The 26,165-nt window shown below is 35.9% G+C and overlaps 3 protein-coding genes across 6 annotated transcripts; 1 reads left to right on the top strand and 2 right to left on the bottom strand.

Moving 5' to 3' along the window:
- Positions 1-5,636: 5,636 nt before the first annotated feature.
- Positions 5,637-9,011, bottom strand: LOC110788715 (uncharacterized). Of its 4 annotated transcripts, none has more exons than XR_008932075.1 (3): positions 8,077-9,011; positions 6,389-6,528; positions 5,637-6,239 (listed from the first exon to the last, which is right to left on the bottom strand). XR_008932075.1 is itself a non-coding variant. In XM_056841665.1 (3 exons), the coding sequence occupies exon 1, from the start codon at positions 7,555-7,557 to the stop codon at positions 6,766-6,768; it is 792 nt and encodes a 263-aa protein (XP_056697643.1). In that variant the 5' UTR covers positions 7,558-9,009; the 3' UTR covers positions 5,637-5,948; positions 6,101-6,239; positions 6,389-6,765. The 4 variants fall into 4 exon arrangements, 3 of the variants coding, with proteins under 3 accessions (XP_056697643.1, XP_056697642.1, XP_021849055.2); XM_056841665.1 differs by having other exon boundaries at positions 5,637-5,948; positions 6,101-6,239; positions 6,389-9,009; XM_056841664.1 differs by having other exon boundaries at positions 5,637-5,948; positions 6,087-6,239; positions 6,389-9,009.
- A 2,974-nt stretch (positions 9,012-11,985) lies between these two features.
- On the top strand, positions 11,986-17,641 carry LOC110788718 (adenylyltransferase and sulfurtransferase MOCS3). Its single transcript, XM_021993366.2, has 11 exons — positions 11,986-12,321; positions 12,815-12,907; positions 13,078-13,133; positions 13,258-13,322; positions 13,481-13,555; positions 13,651-13,729; positions 14,165-14,203; positions 14,330-14,438; positions 14,880-14,998; positions 15,568-15,684; positions 17,046-17,641. The coding sequence occupies exons 1-11, from the start codon at positions 12,066-12,068 to the stop codon at positions 17,427-17,429; spliced, it is 1,392 nt and encodes a 463-aa protein (XP_021849058.2). The 5' UTR covers positions 11,986-12,065; the 3' UTR covers positions 17,430-17,641.
- Positions 17,642-19,648: 2,007 nt separating this feature from the next.
- Positions 19,649-23,495, bottom strand: LOC110788719 (aspartate carbamoyltransferase 1, chloroplastic). The gene is made up of 6 exons (XM_021993367.2): positions 23,344-23,495; positions 22,352-22,952; positions 22,113-22,252; positions 20,836-21,009; positions 20,503-20,739; positions 19,649-19,967 (listed from the first exon to the last, which is right to left on the bottom strand). Exons 2-6 carry the CDS (start codon positions 22,908-22,910, stop codon positions 19,860-19,862), a joined length of 1,218 nt encoding a protein of 405 aa, XP_021849059.2. The 5' UTR covers positions 22,911-22,952; positions 23,344-23,495; the 3' UTR covers positions 19,649-19,859.
- Between the last annotated feature and the right edge of the window lie 2,670 nt (positions 23,496-26,165).

The raw sequence follows: 26,165 nt of genomic DNA on the forward strand, positions 1-26,165 counted from the left end.
ATGTTGAATGAATTGTTGTTTGCCATATTAAAAACTACAATTGAAAAGAATAAACAAATAAATAACCATTCACAGTTTCTCTTAATAAACTTAAATTCTAGCATACATGCATAATTCAATGTTTATTAAGCATTTTATTCAAGTTATGTGTTCCGGCAGGTGTGAATAAAATGATTCCAAGATCCTAAAATCATTGAAGAACTAAGCATAGTTTGTCGACTTAATCCTAGAACATCTTAGGTAAGCAAAAGCCTTTTGCTAATAGTCTAGAAACTATTCTTGGTTGATAGGTACATCTAAGAACTTATTAGGTAAACCTATCGATTTTGCCACGACATAAAAGGACTCCTTACTTATATCGTTGAGTTTCACCAAAACTAACATGTACTCACAATTATTTGTGTACCTTGCCCCTTTAGGACCAATAAGTAACACCTCGCTGAGCGAAAACTATTACTAGATTGATGTACATGATATCCAAGCAAGTGTATATTTTGGCATGGCACCTTTTAACTCAATTTTTAAGTTTGGAACTTAAGGCTCTTACTATGTTGGTTAGATTTTAAGTGAACTAAAATCCTTAATCATGCAACATAATCAAGCCACAATCTTATGCATAATTAAGACATATTTAAAGCAATAAATAACTTAAAGCATGCACAAGATAAATGTGATCTAGTATGGCCCGACTTCATCTTGAAGCTTTGACTTCAAAGTCCGTCTTGAAAATCTCCGTGGGAGGCACCATTTTCTTCAAATAGGATAAGCTATAACTAATTACAACTATTTGATGGTACGCAGACCATATTTGAATTGAAAAACAGCTTTGGTACTTTAGACCAATTACATTCAAATTAATGGTACGCAGACCATATTTTCTATCCTATTTGGGCCATACTAGTCACTTATAACCTGCAAAACAGTACATATACAATATATACCATTCACCCATTCATTATCATGAATGGCCCACATAGCTGGTTAGTAAAACACATTATGCATCACGTAAACATTTGCAGCAATTAATCAAGGGCACCAATAATCTACCAATTATTCAGTCCTTATTAATTCTAACCAAGTTGTTTTAACCTTAAGGATTTGTAGACCTAATCAAGAGTTTATGACTAAAAGGGCTCCCACTTAAACCAATAAATTCATATGCTTTACTAATTTTAAACATAAAAATGTATTTCAAGTCTAACCGGAAACATACAAATTTAATTAAAATTTAAAGCTCATATAAATTTATAATTGAATCCAAAAAGTTTAATTTAATTTCAGTCGTATTTAAATTAATTCATGATTTTAATTTTAGTAAAATAATTAGAATAAATAAAATTTATTATAATTACAATATTCAAAATTAAAATCCAAGAAAATAATTTAAATTATTAATTTTAAAAATTAATTAAAATTACGTAAACTGAAAAATTTCAAATTAAACATTCAAAACGATCTAATCGCAACGCAAACACCCTACGCATCGCACGCCCATGGGCCACACGCACACAGCCATCGCTGGCCATGTGCGCGCAGCCCATGCGCTCGTCGCATAGCTGCTGCATCTTCCATCGCAAGCCATCGCACGCTGTGGTGCTCGCTGCGCGCGCTCCAGCGCTCGATGCACGTGAGCCATCGCTCGCTGTGCGCGCTCGCCAGTGCTCGCTGCGCGCTCGCCAGCGCTTGCTGTGCGCGAGCCATCGCTCGCTGTGCGCGAGCCATTGCTCGCTGGGCGCAGCACTCGTGGCACGCGAGCTTGCGCTCGCTGCGCGCGAGGCTGCGCGCGCTTGCGCGAGGCAGTGCGCGTTGTGGCTCAGCTCGCTTGCTGCCCACAAGCGACTGCCGTGCCTTGCCTTCGCCCATGCCCATTCATTCATAGCTCGTGGCCCACGACACAAGGCAGGGCTGCTGCCTTGTGCTCGTGCACCATGCCCTTGCTCATTGCATTCGTGCCGCATGGGCGACGAGCTCCCTTGCTCGTCGTCGCATGCCCGCACTATACAACACCCCTTAAGGGTAACACGAAGCGTCCATTGCTTTGTGGGTGCAAGTTATATGAACGAATCGCATAAAATTTTAAAATTTATATTTAAAATTAATGACAAATTAATAAATAATATTAATTTCATAATTTTAGGGCGAAAAATCGAAAATTTATTATTCAATTGATTTCCGATTATCATGGATTCAAGTCTAGGTCATAAAAATTTAAAATTTATCATAAATTTACAATTTTTATGGTGGTTTTTAATCATAGGTTTCTAATTAAATTATAATTAATTATGAAAATCAAATTAATTCTAAATTATTCTAATTTTCAACAAATTAATCATAATTACAAATTAGATTGCATAATTAACAAGGCTAGGCATTCAAACTTGTTAAACATATACAGTAGGTCAATCAAAAATTCAAGATTTATCAACAAGAATCGCAAATATTTAATTTAACATCTTAAATTTACGAAATTTTGCATTCGAAAAACTAAAACCTTCGAAAAGTCATAGTTAGGCTTCGAATTTGAGAATTCTGGGTTCGGCAGAAAAATACTAATTTTGTCAAAATTTTAGAATGCCTTTTACATGCGGAATTGACACAAAAATCACTCGATTTGGATGGTAACGAAGAAACTGCCGAAAAACTGCGTACGTATAATTAAATAAACGCAATTTGCAATTAATTAACAATTACGAAAATTAATCACCCCTTTTAATTCATGCAAATTTGTAATTTTTAACCATGTTCATGCAATTTAGATTATGAAAATAATAAGGGGCTCGTGATACCACTGTTAGGTTATGATACATATGACAATTCATAAATCATGCGGAAAAACCATTTAGCCAGGAATACATATTATTTACACATAATCATATAGCATAGTTTAGATGCATACTCTTTGTTGCGTGCCTTCCCTAGCTGCGCCCGAACCGAACAAGAACAAGTCTTTAGGACTCCAAGTGTCGTCCCTCCGTAGATAGTCCACAACACGTCCGGATCCGCCTTAAGATTGACCAACTAGAATCGCCCTTAAGGTACTAAAGATTTTCGGCACTCTTAGGTAAGAAATGTGTCTGAATTTTCTCTCAAAAACTCACTTTGAATACTTGAATAATCTATGAAAATATGTGACCCTAGGCACGTATTTATAGAGTTATGGAAAGGGTTTTGGAATCCTATTAGGATACTAATTTATTTAATTATAACCCTACTAGGACTCTAATTAAATAATCATTATCTAATAGTTTTAGGATTTAATCACACTTCGAATTCTGATTGCTTCAGGATTCCCGCACATGCAATGCACGAGCACCGTACACCCGCGCAAGCCTTGCGGCCCACGCTAGGCGCACAGCGCTCGGCCCGTTGCTGCGCTCCGTGCGCGCGCGCCCAAGGCCTTAGCTGGGCCTGGCCTTGCGCTGGGCCTGGTCGAGGCTTGGCGTGCGCTGGTGTGCGTTGGCTCGCTGGGCGACGGCCTGGCTTCGTGCTGGGCCTTCGTCTAGCGGGCCTCGTCCGATGCTAATTCGTACGATACGCTTCCGATTAAATTCCCGATTCCGGAATTCATTTCCGATACGAACAATATTTAATATTTCCGATTCCGGAATAAATTTCCGTTTCGAACAAATATTTAATATTTCCATTTCCGGAATTATTTTCCGATTCCGATAATATTTCCGATTCTGACAATATTTCCGTTTCCGGCAATATTTCCGATTCTGGCAATATTTCCATTTCCGATAATATTTTCCGATACGTACCATGTTTCTGTTTCCGGCAACATCTACGACTTGGATAATATTTATATTTCCGATACGATCCATATTTCCGTTTCCGGCAATATCATCGTTTCCGGAGTATTCATTTCTTGCCTGTGACGATCTCAGCTCCCACTGAAACCAAGATCCGTCGATTCCGAATATCCATAGATGGAGTATCTAATGCCATTAAATACTTGATCCGTTTACGTACTATTTGTGTGACCCTACGGGTTCAGTCAAGAGTAAGCTGTGGATTAATATCATTAATTCCACTTGAACTGAAGCGGCCTCTAGCTAGGCATTCAGCTCACTTGATCTCACTGAATTATTAACTTGTTAATTAATACTGAACCGCATTTATTAAACTTAACATAGAATGCATACTTGGACCAAGGGCATTATTTCCTTCACGCCCACCATTCCATCTCTCACAAGTGCTTTAGACCCCACATACTCCTCCAAGAAAAACTAGGATCATAGCCACGTTTAATATCTATAACATTCAAGTGTTTTTGTAATATCGTCCTTTCATAACACAATGCAACAATGACCCTGTATTATATTGTTGACGCCATATTTGCTTTGCAAGGAGAGCTTGGTTGAAGCATTTGAGGTCCCTAAATCCCATACCACCCTTCGTCTTTTGCAGGCACAATTTCTCCCAACATTGCAAATGAATTTTCTGATCATACTCCCTTGACCCCCACCAAAATTGGCTTTCAGATAATAGATTTCGTCGATAAGCTCTCCAGAATTCCTAACATTAAAGTGGGAAGTCCAGTCAAATTATTTCATTGAAGTTTTATGGATTCTTTTTGTAGCCATGAAACCCAAACCACATTCAAGTTGAGAGCCCAAGGGTTTAAGAGCCCATTAACTAATCATGAAACCCAAATTTCATTAAACCTCTTGACAAGTTATTAAGCCTTAATTTTTGTTTTCTCCCTCCTCTTTTCTCCCTCACATTCACGGCTCTCTCGCTTTCTCGCCTTTTCCTCCTCTCGTTGTTTCTCTCCCCAGTCCCCACTTCCTTATGTTCTCCTCTTTGCCGCAAGCATCCACCGCCTCGCCACCAATGATGACGCAACAACATCCGTAATCTGCTTTCATTTTTTAATCGAAACATTAATAAAAATTGTTTCCTCTTTCTCTTACATATTTTCTCTCATATAAATAGTAATCCATTGCTACTTTTAGTGGGTCTAAACTGGGAGTTTCTAGGTGCACAAATTCTTATTTACAAGGGTTGTACAATAATTATTGTACACCGGAGTAAAAGTTAACTCAAAATGCTTAAAAGTTATGCTTATATATGTAAAAGTTATCTATTTTTTAGTGATAAATTTTTTCATTTTAATCAAACTTATTTCGTCAAAATCACTAATAATGTATAAAATTAATCATTTAATCATTTAAAATGTTTATCTATCAACTTTTTTTTACTAATATAAAAGTTAATCAAAACTAGGTTAAAGTTACAAAAAAATGGGTTAAAGTTATCTTGGTGTACAATAAATTTATTGTACACCTTGTGCGCGCAAGACCTTTTGTTCTAGGTGTAAGTTGTTGGACTCACGGTACTCAATCTTCTTTCTTTGAGCTGAATACAAAATTCTAGGTAGCAAAGCTATACTACAACATATTTCCCTCAAACCTTTTGGGGGTTAGGCCATGTTCATTAGAAGGTCCGCCACTGGCGTTGACCATTTGACTAAGTGTTAAGCTTGTTCCAACTCTGTAACTCCCTTGGTTAGCTTATCCCAACTTGGAAACTCAAAATCTATACTTCACAAACAATCAATAAACTCAGGAGTTTGTTTGCCGTCAACCAAAACTACAAGGGTCAATAATATTTCCTCTTTTCAGTGATGACAATACGAGCAAATTTTTCACTTAAAATAGACTCGGAGTTTAATTGTAACAAAGCACACAATTCAGATCGAGTAAGATAGAAATGGATATAAAGAATGCAGACACAAACCACAAAAATAAAAACAGTAAACTGATCTTATAGAGAGAGAAGACTAAGTTTTTGTGAGACATCAACAGTAAAGGCAGGATCTGTGGTGGTGGCTTCTGGTTCAGAGACTTTCTTCAATGCGCATGAGGATTGCAGTGTGACTCTCATAAATCTGGCTCTTGTGAGATTGTGGAGTTCCCCTTGCATTTCCTTCACAAATGCTCTTCCTTACAACATTACAACATTAGTCCAGGAATAAGTAAAACTAACTAGCATGGTTACCCTAAGCATTTAAATTTTGAAGATCCTAATCTAATGCTTTGCACGAACGACATCTGAATTAAGAATATAACTTATCCACCTACATATTAAAACATACAAGTTGTCAACATGATCCAAGAAAGTAGCTAGGCAATCTCTGCATTGGAGAAAATCATATAAACACGTTCAATGCTCATCTTCTCGATTTCTATGTCATTTGCTGCTCCCTGTAAGTCCATCATGATCCTAAGCAACAGCTGCACACGAGTGGAAATGACACCAGCATTTATCAGTAAGCTAGCTAACAAATCAATTAAAGATCTGACACTTGCATTTTAAATAACTTTTAAACAACAAATTAAGAACGTGTGTACATGCATGATCCGTATATAATGTAGGTGAGTACCTGATTATAGGAGACAATAAATTACCATCCATGCCCTTACAACCATATTTCTGAAGCTCCTGCAGACAACTGGAATCTTACAGCTAGTTCACGAGCCAATTCAATCCATACTTCACATGGAGTCATTCTGATAAGTCAACCTTCATCGAGAAAACAGAGTTCTTCTTAAAACAAATTTACTGTTTTTTGTAACTTACTCAAGTTAATCCATATATCTCAACATCTCATACTGTAAAAATATCGAGACTGTAATAAGGCATGATAGGAAGTATTGATTTATTGAAGAACACAAACAAAATTCGAGAAAATTGTGCTAGTATATTCATATGTATATTCAAGTATCAAAAATTTTGTACAGGAAAGAATTTCTGTTCTAGCTAATTACTAAGGACATTGAGAAGAGTTGCTCTTGTTTTAACCAGATGCCTAAACAAGCTTTCCAACACTTCATCAATTTCTTGGATTTCGGATTCCAATTTGACCAATTGTGACATGTCAACATTAACTTTGTTTTTCTGGCTAAGAGTAGCATCAACAGCTTCAAATTCACTGATGGATGCTGCTGCTTCCTTTTCAGATCCTTGGCGAACAAGTTTTGAGAAAGACCAGCTACTTTTCTGTGATCCACCGATGTAGGATAACAACGACTTGAAGACATCAACTGTCAATGTTTGCACATCTTTAAGCATGCTCTCGATGGCAATAGACTCGTTAGTTTTGTCAACTGCATTGATATCTTTCAAACACTTCTTGATAATCTTCTTGGATGCTTTACGTGATTTTAGGTACTCAGAGACTTCATTAGTAATGTCAATTTCACCACTACACCTTCTTCTAAGCACTGATTGTATGTCTTGGAGTCTTTCCTTTGAAAGTGCCAAGACATCTCGAGATGTTGAAACGATGTCAAGTAGTCTAAGAGATCCATCCAACACTTGCTCAACTACATTTTCACCTTGAGACTGAGATACAGTTTTCTGATTTTGGGGTAGTTGAAGAAACTCTTCAACACACTTGTATAAATCATTTAGGCCGCTAAGTTTGCTGGTGAGGGATGAAGTTGAAGCAGCTTGAGATGATCTCAATCTGCTCAATTGTGCATCCAACTGATCAGCAACTGGGTGAGAGTTTGAGGGGAAACTGAAAGATCGAGTGTGGTAAGAAGCCATTTTTAGTTATGTTCTTTTAAGTTTGTTTTAAGGCTAAGAATTGTAAGATAGAAGTTTTGATTTGATGAGTTATTCATCTTCTTTGCCTCTATGTATACCAAAGTAACAGAAGACACAAGGAATCTTATAATTAATTGAGACTCTGAGAGATAACATGGTCATCCTCGGGCTTAGTTTCACATTGTCTCTTCTAAGCAAACTTGCCAACTAATGAATTGATCAATGATAAAATTATTCGTTAATATTAATATATCGTTCATGTTGAAGATTTGAAAGATCATCAGTTATACAACAACGAATACAATATCTACAAGATGATGTCTTAATTTAATCAAACTCCTGTCAAGTGTTCGTTCTGTGTTTTTTAACACCCAACTTAACAGCTAATGTGTTTTCTAGTGAAAATCATTTGTGATAAACATAGTTTCAGACTTTCAGTATATAATAGAGACATTCTGCAACAAAACTTTGTATCATGATCCTAAAAACGCGCTAAACAAGAGTGGAAAGGATTAGTACTTATCTCTTGTATTATATGCTGCAGAGAGTACTCAAACACTTGCCAATTGCTGCCACCCTCACGCTCATTCGCTGCAAACTCGATCCGTAACCATCGTCTGTGTTCTGTATAATAATAGTCTTCTTGCCCCTTGTGCCAAGCACATCATACGCTTTACCCGCGAATTGACCCATTTTTACCATACATTTCATTGATATGAATCACTACATAACACACTACTATAAGTCTATAACCTTCATATATATCCAACTTATCCTCCTATAGCAATAGGTCTCTTCAGGTCGTTATTATATCCTCTTCAAACTGTTGGAAATTCACAACACAAACTTCAAAGCTCCTAACCAGAGGAGGCTGACAGAGCACAAAGCACAAAGCATGGCAGCCTCTGTTCCCTCCACCCCCATCCTACGCATACTATGAATAACTCCAAAGCTTCATTTAGAATCATATGTCAATTCACATATCAAAGCATTCCAAACAATATGCAATATCTCTATTAGGCATTTCATCAAACACCTTACAGGCACCCCAAAACTCGCAAACTTGACATCTCAGGGCTACAGTCATTGGAAAAAGCACATCAAGCTTAAACCCTGATCATCAAATGACCCGCAAGTCTCATACTTCGCAAACCCACATGCGTGTCTTGAGGAAAAAGAGACTTAAGAACTGAGGCTTTTGGTTAAGCAAATTGGGAATTTTGGTGTGATCGTGGACTGACTCTAATTGCGTGTTTCGGATTGTGGACTGCAGAGTCGATGAAGATGGCGGCGGTAGACTTGGCGTTGACGCGGTGGATTTTGGGATGGCTTTAATGGGTTAATTGATGAGGGGAGGCAGGCTGGGGTGGAACCGTAGAGTGGCGGAGGACCGGGGAAGTGGATATGACGAAGCAAATTAAAAAAAATTGGTCCGCCAAACGGTTTTTTTTTTTGTTTGTTTTTGGGTGTAAATGAGCCACAAGGGCGGGGTTGAGAATCGATCCCAGGATCATCTGGAATCAGGATGAAAGCTCTAACCAACTGAGCTATCCATCACTCTCGCCAAACGTTTTTAAATGAATTGATGATCCCTGTAAAATAGAAGAAACAAAAAAAAACCATGTGAATAACAACTGCTTCGTACTCTCTCTGTTCTTTTTTGTTCTTTACGTTTGGTATTAAAGGTAAATGTCTTTACTTTTATCAAAAATATGGCTGGAAAAATGTGAAAGATTTAGTGTCCTAATTGAGTGTGGGAGATAAATGCCCAAATGAATCTAATTGGTTAAAATAACCCTTGGACATAAATTTTGATAGAATATTAACACACTTATGTGATAATATAAAATTAAGGAAATGTAAAGAACAAAATGAGACACCCAGAATGGAATACGTAAAAAACAAAAAGGGACGAATGGAGTAATTATTATATTTTTTAATGAAATTGTGTTAGCATTTTATTCACAAATTAATATTCTATATTATATTAATACTAATTTTGCAAATACAACATGTAAAGGTTATAGCTCATTTAGATAACACTCTAGTGTTGAAACTGGAGGTCTTAGGTTCTAATCTTATGTAAAACATATTTCACATTTTATAAATGAAAGTGGATTGATAGGATGGATTGAGGGAGCATCACGTGACATATAGGTATTTGTTGAAACGACTATTAATATATAATATAGATGATAATCGCAATATTGGGAAATCCGGAAAAGTATGATTTGGGTATGGACCAAGACGGGAAGAGTCGAATACACCCACGTGAACGAGTTATGTGCTTCAATGAGGCAGGCATCAAACAATCAAGTAACAGTCGTGTAGCGTTGGACTTGTGTCGATTCAATTATCAATAGAACTCACAGAAGGAGCCATATTTGCATTGTCTGCCACAGGTGTCGGATAGTTGGGGTTGTCTTGAGCTTGTCAAAATCTGTAACCGACCATGACCCAAAATTACAACCTTTATACTGTTTTTTCAAAACTACCAATTTATATACTGTTTTTTCAAAATTACCTGTTAACAGAAATGTTAAGTTTTTCGTTAACAGGGTGATTTCAAAACGTTTGTAAAATCAAGGTGGTAATTTTCAATAAATAAATAAATATGTGATAATTTCAAAAGTTGGAACTTTTTAAGGTGGTAATTGCCAAAAATCCTATGAAAACAATATATCAATCTTCTCTTTACTAGCTCGCTCCATGTTGAAACACTAAAGTACTGGCCCTATAACCAAACATACTGATGTTTTTAGCTATAGCATAGTCAAGACAAGCTCTCTTTCTAAGTCCAAATGACCAATGCTAGTACAAAGATTCCCCTTCCTTAATTCCCCTCGAATATGCTCCAGAGAAAATAGCTAGGCTTCATCCATGTGTTTGTCCTTATGTATAGTCCATAGATTAATCGCTAACATGATTCCGCAGAGAACATGACAACCTCAAACAATTCAGTTTAAACCCACAAATTAAAAAACCTTCAACTAATGAAAACCCTAACTAATTTCAGAATTCGTGATTATTGCTTGAATGATCTACCCATGATGCAAATTTAGGGAAATTGACGAATTTTATTTACTTAAATCAATTTACTTGAAAAAATTGAAGAAGAAAAAAGTTTTTGAAGTGGACCCATGAGCGAAAAAATGACATATTACGTAAATAGGTAGTAATTTTAAAAACATTTATAAATGTGGTAATCATAAAGGATAATTTTCTTTTACCACTTAAAAAAAAAGTAAAAATTTATTTTTGAACACCTAAAAAATTAAAAATTGTATTTTACCACCTAAAAATAAATAAATTAAAACTTGTGTTTTTACTAGCTGAAAACGGTAAAATAGATGAAATTGTTATGTGAGGCCCACTAATCGAATTTCCCTCCAATTTTCACCCTATACGATTTTCTTTAACTCTTTCACCCTCCTCTCTTTAATACCATTAAACTTTGTCAATTTTATGAATTAATGGAAGGGAAAATTATGTGAATTCACGAAAGAGAAGGAAGCGAGGGAAGAGAAGGAAGTTAAATACTCACTCTGTTCTTAAATATTAGTCATGTTTTGACTTTTTCATCCGTTTCAACTCCATATTTAAACGTATATATACGTACGTAAGATATAAAAATTTGATATTGTTAAACTACATATTCAGATGAACAAAACAAGAACAAAAATGATGGTGCTGCACCAAACGTTGGTCTAGCCATCAAAGGGTCTCACGCGTTGTAATATTTTGAAATACGTACGGAGTATTGGAAATAAATTAAGATTCTCTTTAATTGTAGATAGTGACAAGATTCCAATAGAGACTAATAATCGAGAACGGATGGGAGTACATGAAATCGTGGAAGAAGAGAAAATATAAGAGATATTACCGCTATTGTGGCTCCCCGCATTGATTTCATCTATCTTCATTTTCAGGTGGTAAAAATACAAGTTTTATATTATTTTTAGGTGATAAAAGTAATTTTTCGATTTTTTTTAGGTGGTGTAAAATATTTTTGATTTTTTTATGTGGTACAAATAATTTTTCGATTTTTTTTAGGTGGTAAAAACAATTTGTTCAATTAAAAAAGTTGAAATTTTATAAGGGGTAATTTTTTCAAAAAAATCAAATACACACATTCTTTATAATGGGTGTACAATAAATATTGTACACCGGAATAAAAGTTGACTCAAAATACTTAAAAGTTACATTTATATATGTAAAAGTTTAATGATAAATTTTTTCATTTGAATAAAAATTATTTCTTCAAATCACTAATAATGTATAAATTAATCATTTAACCCTTTAAAATGTTTATCTATTAACTTTTTAATTTTATAATATAAAAATTACAAAAAAATAGGTTAAAGTTACAAAAAAAACTGCATACATAATAAATTGCAAGACCTTTTGAATCAAATAAACTTTAAAGCAAAAAAGTCAAAATCGTAGGGTTTTATCACCTGCGTTTTTCATCACTCTCTTTCTCTCTGCTACCTTCACGACGAACAACAATGGAATCACAGAGAGAAGAACCCAATCGTAAAATACTAGATGAAATCGACGCATTGAAAGCTCAAAAAAGCGACATTGAAGCTCGAATTTCTTCCCTAGAATCTCAACTTCGAGATTCTTCCCTCGCCAAACAATGTAACGGTGCTTTCCCTTCAATCTCCACTGTCGCTTCCAACCACAGCCGCCATGGATTACCTTCCGATGCTATATACCGTTACAGTCGTCATCTTTTGCTCCCCTCTTTCGGCGTTCAAGGTTTTCCCTTTTCATTTAAATTTCCAATTCATTTTTCTTCTATTTTTGATGATATTTGTTTTGTTTAGTTTAGTTTAATTAGTATTTATTTTCGATTGTTAGTTTCAAGTTAATTTAGATTTTTTTTGGTTAACTCAATATATTTACCTGAATTATGATTTGTATTTAAACTTATTAATTCCTCCAATTTGGATTGGGTTTATAATTTATACGCCTTACAGAACACTGTTACAATTTTGGATTAGTTCCTTTGTTGAATTTCAATGCTTGAGTTGATGCAGTTTTTGGCTCAAAATTGAGGGAAAGGAATCTAATTTTGGCTTAATCAAAACATTAAAGTCAGTAATCAGCCTTAGTACATATTATTTGTTAACCAGGGTGAGCTTGGCGAGAGTTTTTGTGTGCTTAGCGACCCCAGTGTAGAAGTTCTAATAACACCGTATTATAGCCAAATTGGCGTGCTAATACTTGTTTTACTGCCTGTTTGTTATAGGGCAGTCAAATCTGTTGAAATCTTCAGTGCTGGTTGTTGGAGCTGGAGGCTTGGGATCACCGGCTCTGTTGTATCTTGCAGCATGTGGAGTCGGTAAGACATAATTTCTTGATTTTGCCTTGAAATTGAACCTAGAAGGCAGTTATTGGCACCTGGCACTTTATCCTACTAGAAGATATTTTCTCCATTTGTGTGATACGATATAACTTATTGAAAGAAATTAACTTTATCGAAACCAACATAGTTTTCGGGTTGTCTTTCAGGTCGAATAGGTATTGTTGATCATGATGTAGTGGAGCTTAATAATATGCACAGGCAGGTTTGCTTCTTCATATCATTTCTAGTGATTTCTGGAGTTCTTATTGTATTTTTAATTGCTAGCTGTAGTATCATAAATTTGGAAGATAATGTATTTCCATCTTTTGATCTGGTCTGGTCATCAGGTTATCCACACTGAAGCATACATTGGCAAGTCCAAAGTAGAGTCTGCTGCTGCTGCCTGTCGCTCGTGCGTAATTCTCCACTCGCATCCTTATTTTGATTAATAATTGGACATGCGTGATTACCATAACTTTGTGCTTCCATTTGTCTTTCCTGTCAATAGATCTTGCTTCATTCCAAGGATAAAACACTTTTTGTTGGGTCTGATGTTGATGTTTGTTTCAGGATCAACTCCACAATTGAGATTGTTGAATATAGAGAAGCATTACGAACATCAAATGCTTTGGAGATATTTAGCAAGTATTTTTCCCAAATTAATTTACTTTTTCTTTTCCAACTTTAACTGCCAATTTGATAGAGACATGAAAATTCTCCTGACTGATTGTGTTTTCCAGGTTTGATTTAATAATTGATGCCACAGACAACGCCCCAAGTCGCTACATGATCAATGACTGCTGTGTTGTTTTAAAAAAGGTAATGAGCTCTGTTATCACTTGGAATTACTTAATACTCATAGAAGATTAGATTTATCTGATGTGTATTGGCTAAAACCATTATCTGAGTAGAAGTATAATAGGCAAAGTATAAATATTTTGTTTCTAGATGATATAAGTATATTGATTATGTTCCATGAAGCAAAACTCACTTATCAGTTTGACAACTTGGGGACTATCAGCCTATGAGTTGTTGTGACAGTGTGAAGGCTGAAGGAATATGATTAAAGAGATCAATAGAATGTTATGGTAGGCACAACTATTCGTATGTGTTGTGTAAGGGAAGTAGGAAAATGTGATCTTTGAGTCTTGCCATAGAATCACATGTTATATACAAGTCGTCTTGCCGCAATGGGAATGCAATCTTAGACTCTGACAACTTCTCTCACATCTTCATCTTTTTTTTATTCTGCAGCCACTTGTATCAGGTGCTGCTGTAGGATTGGAAGGGCAGGTATGTCCTACTTGATAACCTTTTTTTCCTTTTTTTATGCATAGTTTTAGCTTAAGTTATCATGTGCTATGAGACTTCAGCTGGCTGCCTGGCTACACTTATGAACTGACCAGAAATTGTTCACAGCTTACCATTTACAACTACCAAGGTGGTCCATGCTATCGATGCCTATTTCCAACTCCACCACCTGTGACAGCATGTCAAAGATGTTCTGACAGTGGCGTCCTTGGAGTAGGTGAGTTGCGGAATATTCTCATACTCTTGTATTCCCTGAATATCATGTTTTGTCTCAACTGGTTTGATTGTGTATGGTGCTATTGTAAAGTATGGTCTTTTGGATTCATTTACAGTAATGTGGCTTCTAGAGCGTTGAAACAACACATAGAACTTGAATTAAAAGGCAATGGTCATGGCATCATCTAGAATTCTAGACACTTAGATATGTCATTCTAGTCTACCAGAGTTTCTGTCTGCGTAATCAAGATTGGGGTAGGGGCTGTCCATTTTTCAAGTTGCTAGTTTTGATGTTCTAGTTTACAACATCTTCAATTCTATATGCCAGTATCTGATATTCTGATGTGAACTACTTTTGGGTTTTTTTTTTTTGTTTCTTCATATTCAGCCTTCTGCTGAGTAAAGTGCGGATACTTATTGATCTCTAATTTATGCTTTGCAGTGCCTGGAGTCATTGGGATTTTACAGGCTCTAGAGGCTATAAAAATTGCTAGTAATGTTGGTGAGCCACTTTCAGGACGGATGCTTTTATTTGATGCATTGTCTGGAAGGATTCGTGTGGTATGGTTCTTTTAAATTGATTACTCATTTCTGATGTTGAAACTTATCAATAACTGCCTTTCGAATCTCCTAGGAAAAATGTGCATCTTTCCATTTGTAATAGTTTGAATAGTCAACCATTGATATGTGTATTTTGTTGGATGTGTTATATGCTGTTGAACGGGCAAAAATAACTCTATAAGTTTGCTCCTTTTACCCACAAAAATTTTCCTTTACATTAAAGCTCTTTGTTAAATTATGTGATGATCAATGAAAGAGATTGGGAGTTTGCCGGCTTGTGCAACTACAGTAGTTTTTAGTGCTGAATGGAGAATTAATAGAACGGCAGTGTTGGGCCAACTTGGGAGTTGCTGATATTTGTTTGTGGAGAATATTAGTTGGCATTCTTAGAAGTTGTATCAAGATCAACCTGAGATGAATCTGTTGAAGTATTGAACTAAGAAAAGTATTTGTATAGTTTTACTGATCTGATTTTCTACTCTTTTCTCTAATATTTAATTATTTATCGGTATAACTGTCTGCTGATTTGTGCTTGTGGGTTGCTATTGGTGTTATTTCTTATTGTTAAGGTCAAAATACGGGGACAATCACCACAATGTGAAGCCTGTGGAGAAAAGTCTACATTCAACCCTGAACAATTTAGAGAATTTGACTACGAGAAGTTCACCCAAACTCCCCTGTCAACTGTAAGACTTTCTATTCTGTTGATGTGTTTCTGAGCTTGAAGTTCTCTAATATTATTACATTAATAGTTTATTTTGAAGTGCTGGTATGGTTGGGATCAACATTTTTCCTATATAGCGTATGCTATTGGGTTTGCTGCCCACTATAGGTGTATACTCTTGAAGTCGAATTTTATTGGATGAATCGGGTGTTCAAGTGTTTAGGTCTCAGATGTCTCCTATTGTTTACTATTGAATACCACTCTATATGAAATGATTATTGTCTTATCATCAACATTCTTTGTTGAGTTTTTAAGAAAGATACCTATGCTTTGGTACAACCTGGATTCACGTGCAGGTCTCTATTTACTCCCTCCGTCCCATAATTATCTTCCTGTTTGACTAAAAACACGGATTTTAAGAAAAGTGGAATATAGTACATGAAAAAGTAGAATAAAGTACAAATGATGATTGAGTTGTATGGAAAAGTGGAATAAAGTACATGTGAAAGAGAATATAGTACATGGGAAAAGTGGAATATAGTACATGGGTGGAGTTTTCAATTCAATTTTAATTAATATAGTACATGAAAAAGTGGGGACCTTAGTAGCCAAAATTAGAAACAGGAAGATAATTTTGGGACGGAGGGAGTAGGTTAATATGCTTTTACTTCAGATGAGTAGTTCGATGATGTAATCCTGTTACTTTACTTCAAAATCCTGTGAATCATCATTTTTATCTTTTGTGTCAAACTGACCACATAAGGCATCATAAAAATACATGCATTTGGTTTACGAAGATATAATTGTTACTTATGCTCTGCTAGTCTGCTTCACTCTACTCTTGTGTTCAAAGTTTAGTAGACCGCCTTCTGTAACTTGGGAACTTCTTTTAGAGGAGGCTTTAACTATTGGTTGTACCTTTTGCAACTATTGCAACCAAGTGATGTAAACAATATTTCAGCCTCTGCTTAATTTAAGTCGGTTAATTACCACACACAACAAACAATAAGAGATGAAATGTTGCAATACTCTTAGCAAGCTGACATCATGCTTGCAACTTACATAATCTTCACTCGTGGCCATTAAATATCGTAAATTAGAATCTTAAATAGAATCTTACTATGAATTATGATGATAGGAAAGAATAGTAAGAACGATCTATATAGGCCAGGTCGACTTACCCTTTCTTAAACCAAAAACTATTTTGCAGTTGAACTCCATGCTGTCACGACAGCTGAGGAATCATCTTTATGATTGTTGCATGAGGCTTAACTAGGAAGTCTTTATGTTTTCCATCGTCATTTATTTGTGTTCCTGTAACAATCAACAAAATGCTTGAAATTTGTAACAATTGTCTGTTTTTGCTATCTTATCTGGGTGCAGGCTCCACCCAAGTTGAATCTCATACCTGTGGAATCAAGGATAAGCTGCAAGGAATACAATGAGAAGGTTGTCAATGGAGAAGCACATATTTTGGTTGATGTTCGACCTGCTCATCATTTTGACATAATCTCACTTCCCAATTCACTAAATATCCCACTCTCAAGTTTGGAGGCCCGATTATCAGAAATCTCTGCTGCTTTAAAGGAAGAGGAAACGCGTAAAAGTGTTTCAGGCGCTCGTCTATATACAGTTTGCAGAAGAGGCAATGATTCGCAGAGAGCAGTCCAATTACTGCATAAGCTTGGCTTCACCTCAGCTAAGGACATTGTCGGGGGACTGACATCTTGGCAAACAGAAGTTGATCCTGACTTTCCCGCTTACTAATGGTATTCACACATATTTGAGTACAACCTGATTCTCATTGTAGACTAAACCCTTTTTGGCTTGGTTTGGACCTTTGAAGACTTTATTATTCTACTAGATTAGATTGTGCACTGATATTCAGAAAAAAAAACATTATTTTACCCTTTTTTTCTTTGTACAATATTTGAGTAACAAAATTATATTAAAAATAAAGTAGTACGAAGTTCAAACGATCTTGTAGGTTTTAAAAAGATTACACTTGGGATATATTTTAGGATTTTACAAATATTATTTTTGAGAAATAAAATTAATTACAGTTGAAAAAATATATATTGAAGATCAAATAAATAGGGAATGATAAAATTTTAATCAAAATATTGAATCTTTTCCATAAAAGTTAACTGAAATAAATAAGTGAATTAAAAAGAAGAAATTTTTGGCGGGAAATTTTTTCATCAGGGGATGACACGTGTTTTGGTATAATGTAATATAGAGTATATGAAGATGATCACCTGTTTTTAAATATAAACTTTTAGGAAAGACGGTCTAACGGTTAGACCACCTTTGGTACTAACTAAACTAGTGTAAAACATAACTATAAGTAGTAAAATCATAACTACTTGAATAACAAAATAATTAAAGTATAAAGATAAATAGTTAAATTTATGAGTCGAATAGTTATTATTTTCCAACAATTTATTAGTAAATAAAACTCATAAAATCTTAACTAATTGATCTCATTGCTTAACTAATCAGTATCATTGTTTAACTAATTGGTTAAGTGCTTAACTAATAGGTTCGGTTGCATAACTAATTGGTTTCGTTGCTTAACTAATTGAATTTCAAACTTAACTAATTGGGTTCCGCGGGTAGTGTAGCAAAGCTAGCGTGGGAGATCAATACACTACAGGTTCAGACTGAATCTATTGAACCCATGAACTTTGGTACTTGGGTTCAAACATATATCCTGCTTTTTCATAGCAAGGATGGCTCTAATAGCAAGGAATTGGAAGCTTTTGTGTGCATGCTTTGGGGACTCTGTACAACTAGGAATGCTAGAGTTTTTAGAGCAATGGGGGACATGCAAGAATGCTGCTCCTTAAAGCTAACGAAGGGATGAATCAGCTGCAGGTGTATCAACAAATGCCAAACTCTAACGTAGGGAATCAAAATAGAAGGAGTAGTGAGTCTAGTGACCCTCAGACCCCCCGGGGATCCATCTAGTACAATTGGGGAAAATACAAAATGTTTTTACTAACTGTGTCTTGCAGGTGGACGGTTCATGGGAGAAGAAAACAAAGGAAGCAGGATGGGGTGGGCGCTAAAACAAGAAGACCAAAACCACTATCAGGATGGAGGGGGGGGGGGGCTATGGTAAAACAATTTCAGCCATACAAGCGGAAGCCCGTGCTTGTCTTTATGGTCTTCAATGGGCCAAAGCCCACCAGATTCCGGACATCATGATTTTCACCGACTCGATGAACTTGGTAACGGCGCTGAAAGGGGGACCGATATAGAGGAAATTAAGTCAATTGCCTCTACTTTCAACATTTACACGATCATTAAAACAGACAGGAACAAGGGGGGGAGAGCCCACATCATCGCCAACAGATGCAGAAAGGAGGGGATTTCGTTTCTTAATAGTCTTTAGTTCTTTTGTTTTAAGCTTTGCCGGTGTCTAAAAAAAAATAAAAAAAAGTAGTGTAACCGTTAGACAGTCTTACACAAAAGCTTTTGTTTTTTAAATTACAAATTAATAAGTTTGATCCTATATCTCTTATTGTTATAATTGCATAGTCCCTCGGAAGATAGACATGCATGTAAAAAGAACTATGAAACTCTTACGGAGTATTTTGATCTCCTACAATTGTAAATCAAAAGGTCTTGTGCGCACAAGGTGTACAATAAATTTATTGTACACCAAGATAACTTTAACCATTTTTTTTGTAACTTTAACCTAGTTTTGATTAACTTTATATTAGTAAAAAAAATTAATAAATAAATATTTTAAAGGGTTAAATGATTAATTTTATACATTATTAGTTAGTTTGAAGAAATAAATTTTACTAAAATGAAAAAATTTATCACTGAAAAATAGAAAACTTTTACATATATATGCTTAACTTTTAAGCATTTTGAGTTAACTTTTACTCCGGTGTACAATATTTATTGTACACTCGTTGTAAATACGAATTTGTGGTTGTAAATTGGTCAAGATACCAAGGAACTTGCAAGATAAATTATCTCAAAACTCTGATATAGCTCGTATCTGGTAATGTACAGACTGATTGAATTACTCAATTGCATCATCTGCAAGAAATTACCAAAACTTTCTTTAAACTTGAAACACATTCTCCAAAAAACACAACAATTTATTGTCTACAGTAGCCATCTTGCTCCTACTTAACAAGACTTTAGGTCACTAATCTCACAATATACCTAATCTACCGATTACCATCCAAGAAGTAAAAGCTTCAACAAAGCCATTCGGATATAAAGACCATTCTTTGCTTGTCTGAAGTAGGCCGCCCTTGGATCTTGATCCACGTCTACAGTTATCTGTACATAACCAAAATAAACGGTCAGACGAGAGGCAATTACATGCCAATAAGTTTCTTCTCCATATGGCAAAAACGGAAAAAAAGCGTAAGAAGAAGAATCATCTAGTTTGGAGGGAAAATACACATTTTCCCCATCACTTTCACTAAGGTTCCGTATGGTAGAGTGTAAAACGTTTTCATTGAAAAAAAAATCCCCCTTTTCAATCATTTTACGTTGTTCGGTTTGGCAAGGGATGAAAACAATTTTCCATAACTACCTCAAAGGTGGAAAAACATTTTCCATTTGAAAGGAAGGAAACCACTTTCCTATCTTTCCTCCTTTCCTCCATCTTCCTTCTTCCCATATTGTCACTCATCTTCTCCCATTTTCCGTTTTCTATTAATTTTCTTGTAATGAGTCAAACAAAGAAAAACTAGTTTGGAATTGTGTTTTTCCTTGAAAAAACTTTTCCATGGAAAATCATTCTTCATTGAAAATGTTTTACGCCAAACCAAACGGAGCCTAAATCACTAGTATGGGTACAGAAAATTACCTCATCAAGACGTGGAAGAGGGTGCATGACTACAGCATGCTTCTGCATCACATTCAGCACATTTCGATTTACTATGTATTTCCCTCTTGCTTCTTCGTAAAGATCAATCCTTTCCCCGAAACGCTCTCGTTGAATTCGAGTCTGATAAACTACATCACATTTAGAAGCTACTTCCATCAAGTCAGCACTTTCTTCCCATTGAATGTTCTTCGAGGTCAAATACTCCTTAATGTCATCCTACATATGTAACACAATACGAATTAACATTCTAGAATCCGCATTGAATTGTTTTCCTGCAAATGGCCTTGCATCAAATATTCACTAAAGACATACCTTCATTCTCACCACATCTGGTGCAACAAAGTATATTTTGACATCATTATACTTGGCAAGCAAATATGCCAGTGAACGAACAGTCCTTCCATAAGCAAGATCACCAACCAATGCAACACTAATGCCATCTAGTTTTCCGACCTCTCTTTCAATCGTGTATACATCTAAAAGAGCCTGTGTCATATAAAAGAACAGGTTAGGGCCCAAATTAATACTTCGCAACATATAGCACCAGAATCAAGATAAGCCACACCTTTGCAATGCAACATATAGCACCAGAATCAAGATAAGACACATCTTTGTAATCTTCTTAACTCTAATCATCATAGAGTTTTGCTTATTCTGTTAGTAAGGTAACATATATCATCCTCTCTTCTTCCACTGTCTGTGAAAGCATTATAAAGTTACCAACAGCAGAAGACGGCGATCAGAGAGCTTCATTTCCTCTTTCTAACCATTTTCTCTAACAAGCAAGTGGCTAGCACGGATAAAGTCACTTGGTCAAAAGTATCATCAAAGACCAGAGTATGACTTGAAATGTACTTCATCTGTTCTTTAATTATCGCAATAATTGCAAATGGATGGCTTGGCACAATATTAAAGAAGTAGAATTTTGGATTTTGGACCAAAATACCCATGTGACCAGCAAAATAAGACAAAGAAATTAATATAGAAAAGTGGGGTGGGTATGGGGAAAGTTGTAACTTATGGAGTGAAGACAACTCAAAGTAGAAGTGTTGCAATAATTGTTAAACTTCCCAAAATAGAAGTGTTGCCATAATAAAATAACAGAGGAAGTACAAAACGCGAAGTACTTATTATTCACTCCTCGATGAAGAAGGTAGAAATGAAAAGGTGAACTCCTATAGTCAAAGTGTCATACACTGGTAGAGTGGTACAGCAATAAGCTCTCATTACTAAACCACCAAGCCTTAAGTAACAAAAAAAAGTGCTGGCTACTTGGCTATGTATTTCTAGCTCACATTAAGAATCCAGGGTAAACGAAAGCATGCATTTCCTTAAATTATGACCTAAGAACAACCTCTAATAGATAAGAATCTGATGTTACCGTTTAATTAGCACCACGCTAAGGTAACAGGTAAGGTCCAAAATAAACAAGATAGGAAAATTCCAGCCAGTATGAGTGATATCATTAGCCTATAAACCAAGTTATAAAATGAGCAGCAACATTCAGGTCCACAAGAACTTTTTTCCATTTACATATCCAAATTAATGCCATTTTTAAAGTTTACACTCAAGCTGAAATAAGACCTCACCTGAGTTGGATGCTGCCCTGGACCATCTCCTGCATTTATGACGGGAATTCCAGCAGTTTCAGCAGCCCTTCTAGCAGCACCACTTTCAAAGTGCCTCATTACAATAATGTCCGCGTACCCTTCAACTGTTCTAATAGTATCTGCATACGAATGCAACACATTACAAAATCTAAACACAACAGAGAGTACTTGGGTAGAGAACTGCCAACAACAATTATACAGAAACTAGTGAGACCCACCCTCAAGTGTCTCTCCTTTTGCTGCTGATGAGAACTCCCTTGCATTCTCAGTAGTCAAAACTTCTCCACCTAACCGTTTCATAGCAGATTCAAACGAAAGCCTGGTTCTGGTAGAAGGCTCATAAAACAAAGTGGCCATTAAGTATCCCTTCAAAATCTGGCTCCCAACAGAGTTTTTCTCAACCCTCTCCATTTCCCGCGCCACCTCAAATATTGCACTAAGAGTCTCTCTATCAAACTGCTGAGCTTCAAGCACATCATCCAGTTGAAATTTCTGACCTACTGAGAAGAAATTTGTATTCTTAACACCAACTACATGGCAAGGAACTCCAAACTTCACCGGAACCTCCCCGTTCGATTCCCATTTTAAAGGTTTTGCCCCGAAAGAACACCTTAACCGGGTGAAGTCGGCGGATGAGCAAATTGGCATGGAATTAACCAACTTTTTCCCAAATAAACCCGGGCAGCCGCTCATTAAAACCTTTTGAGATTTGCTCACATTACAAGCACCCACCGCCCCGCTCGATGCACACATGTTCAATGAGGATGGAGCGGCCATTGCAGTTATGAAAACTACCTACTCTATAGTATGCTAAAACACCTGAAAGAGGTCAAAAAAAGTTGCCATATCATGAAATGCACAACTTCACGAGCATGTAAAGTTTGAATCTTGCAACAATTACCAACTAAATAAATTGTATCAAGCATATTTAACACGGAGTAAATGAATTCTCAACTAAGAATTCAATACAACAAAGTGACAGAAATCCCATTAAACCCCAAAATTGCATAGATAATACTTCAATAAATCTTACACGAATTGCAATGAAAAAACGAAAATTGACAAAGCGGGCATCTATTAATTTGACATTCCAGCAAAACCCAGAAACTTTCTTCAAAAATAAACCCAGAAAAACTTACAGGATAGCAAATATTAAGAGAAGAGTTCTTTAGCAAAAGAAAGAAGAAATAAACAGAGAGCATCGCAATACCTAGAATACCGAACAAAACGGCGTCGCTTTGCTGGTTGAACACTGAGAATACAGAGGAAGGGGAAAAAGAGGAGGACGAGGGTATCGGTGTTGAGTGAACGGTGAGGAGGGATTTTGGGTGTCCTTTTTTGGGTTTAGTTTTTGTACTCCCTCCGTCCCGGAATACTTGATCTATTTTTCTTATCGGGTCGTCCCTTAATACTTGACATGTTTCTAAAAATGGAAATATTCTAAAAATATTATCACAATTTCTTATTTATAAGGGTTGTATAATAAGTATTGTACACCATAGTAAATGTTAATCAAAATGTTTAAAAGTTAAGCTTATATATGTAAAAGTTATCCATTTTTTAGTGATAACTTTTTTCATTTTAATAAAACTTATTTCTTCAAAATCACTAATAATGTATAAAATTAATCATTTAACTCTTTAAAATGTTTATCTATCAATGTTTTTTACTAATATAAAAGTTAATCAAAATTAGGTTAAAGTTACAAAAAAATGGGTAAAAGTTATCCTGGTGTACAATAAATTTATTGTGCACCTAGTGCGCGCAAGACCTTTTGCAATATTATATTATTTCTCACTCCACCCCTCACTACAAGAAAACGGGAAATTACCGACCGCTTTAAACAGTCTGTAAATTGAAGAAATCAGTAGGTAAAGTAATTACCGACGGCCCAGCCGTCGAAGATATTCCGTTGGTATACCCTTCGTCGGTAATTGGTCTTTACCTACAGCCTAGCCGTCGGTGAAATTTACCTACCTATTTTTATTTTTTACAGACTGCTTTTGGGTAGGCGATTACCAACGGTTGTTTAGTAGGTGATTACCTACGGCTAACCAATAGGTGATCACCAATGGCTAAGCAATAGGTGATTACCAACGGCTAAGCCGTAGTAAATCACCGACTGCTTTGTCCATAGGTGATTACCTATGGTAATATTCATAGGTAATTACCTACAGTGATATCCATAGGTAGTTTAGCTACGGTTAAATCTATAGGTGATTATCGACGGCTAAATCCATAGGTGCTGATGAAATTCACATTTTGAAAATGCGTACGTAATTTACGTACTGATGAAATTCACATTTTGAAAAATAAATCTCCTAATAAATATTATCGTTCTTATGGAATGTACCTGCTGGAAGTGACTTCCCACAAGCTTATCGTTCTTATGGAATGTACCTGCTGGAAGTGACTTCCCACAAGCTTAAAAACTAAGTTACAGAGTACATCAAAATGCCATATCAAATTAATATTCCCTTCTTTTTTGGTGAGTAAATTTCATTAACCAAAAAAAGAAGTCAAGTTACAAAATAAGAGAGGCATCCCTCCCTGTACAACTCATATCCCAGCACCACAACAAATCAATATGTTGATCAGAAGAAGAGACCAGAAGCAAAGCTCTTCGCAATAGCATGATCAGTAGAACATAAGCAAAAATATATGCAGTAGCATGGTCAGCACAACAGCAACAAGCAGCATCAAGAAACCATTAGTCTAGGCTCCCATACAGACATTTTTCTCAAAATACAAAACACCTAGGGTAAGTAGATTAAGGGGATAACTAACAGTCTAGCAATAGGAGTTCTTTGCAAAATACTCCATACAAAATAAGTTACTACTAAAGTTAGTAACAATTACCTACTTACATATGGTCTAACCAGCACACGGTCCTGGAGTTCCTCCACCAGACGGGTCTCGTGGGTCATGGGGTTGAGAGAAAGGGAACGAACCTCCACATTGAGAAAACATCTGAGAATAATCTTGCATTGCCTTGCGCATCTCAACAAGGTATTCATTGAACTTTCTCGATTCCTCTTGTCTCACTTTTTCCACCTCAAAGCGTTCTTTCTCCCACTCACTTCTCTGCCTCTCTAATTCTACTCGTTGCTCTACCAGTAGTTGTTGAGATTGCTCCATCCGTGTTGAAAGTTGTGAAAGAAGTGAAGGTGTGTAGACACTAGAAGACTTGTCAGCACGACTTGATGGTTTTTTGTAGAATATATCACCACCAGTACCCAAACCAGGAATTAATCCCTTCTTCCTCCCGCCAACTCTGTCTTTAGGTAGCACCCATCAGCTCTATCATACATCCAAGCACGCTCCTTTCTTTTCATTCTAAAAAATTCAACAATCTCACATAAAAATATTATGAACCATTTACTACAAACACTTAAAACTGCGTCCACTCATTAACAAATAATTTTGCTAAGGTAACTACTCAAGCATCTGGGCTCTTGGTTTACTGTGAGCACTCTCAGGTCTCTTCAACTATTTTTGCTTTGGCCTTTTGATATGTATACTTGTAATATTGCATTGTATATATATATTTCTAATAGCATACAACTGATGCAAGACACTTACAGACTTACAGTGTATCTAATTTAACATATGGAGATTGCCCTTAGTTGGGACCATACTCCCCTTTTCATGTTGGAGTACATTTTAACATTACCCCAAATCATAGTATAAACTAGCATAGACATTAATTAATCTCTGTTTCCATGGAATCAAGAGCATCAAGAAGGAGAAAGCAGAAGGAAAAGGGTTCATGAGATAAGGGAAAACCCGAAAAAGTAAAACGAATTACCAGAGATTTTAATCTTCAATTAATGAAGAAGGAGAAAGCACATCTCTAACATTGTAACTGATAAATTGACCATTTTTCCAACTCGTTTCATCTTATTATAAAAAGAAAAATAATAACTATGGAGTCAATTGAATCAATGATGTAGATTTAATAACGAAGAATGCACGGTCCTGATTAAAAGACTATGGTGGCTATATAATTAGTGTAGCTATTGAAAAATTATC

The sequence above is a fragment of the Spinacia oleracea genome, chromosome 4 (genome assembly GCF_020520425.1).
Source record: "Spinacia oleracea cultivar Varoflay chromosome 4, BTI_SOV_V1, whole genome shotgun sequence".
NCBI lineage: Eukaryota > Viridiplantae > Streptophyta > Magnoliopsida > Caryophyllales > Amaranthaceae > Spinacia > Spinacia oleracea.

Excerpts from the sequence above, each read along its gene's own strand:
- LOC110788718 (XM_021993366.2), top strand. The coding sequence starts at position 12,066 with ATGGAATCACAGAGAGAAGAACCCAATCGTAAAATACTAGATGAAATC. Across the intron at positions 14,439-14,879 it reads CAGTGGCGTCCTTGGAGTAG|TGCCTGGAGTCATTGGGATT; the intron begins GTGAGTTGCGGA and ends TATGCTTTGCAG. Across the intron at positions 14,999-15,567 it reads TGTCTGGAAGGATTCGTGTG|GTCAAAATACGGGGACAATC; the intron begins GTATGGTTCTTT and ends CTTATTGTTAAG.
- LOC110788715 (XM_056841665.1), bottom strand. The coding sequence starts at position 7,557 with ATGGCTTCTTACCACACTCGATCTTTCAGTTTCCCCTCAAACTCTCAC.
- LOC110788719 (XM_021993367.2), bottom strand. The coding sequence starts at position 22,910 with ATGGCCGCTCCATCCTCATTGAACATGTGTGCATCGAGCGGGGCGGTG. Across the intron at positions 21,010-22,112 it reads CAGGGCAGCATCCAACTCAG|GCTCTTTTAGATGTATACAC; the intron begins GTGAGGTCTTAT and ends TATATGACACAG. Across the intron at positions 19,968-20,502 it reads CTCTTCCACGTCTTGATGAG|ATAACTGTAGACGTGGATCA; the intron begins GTAATTTTCTGT and ends GGTTATGTACAG.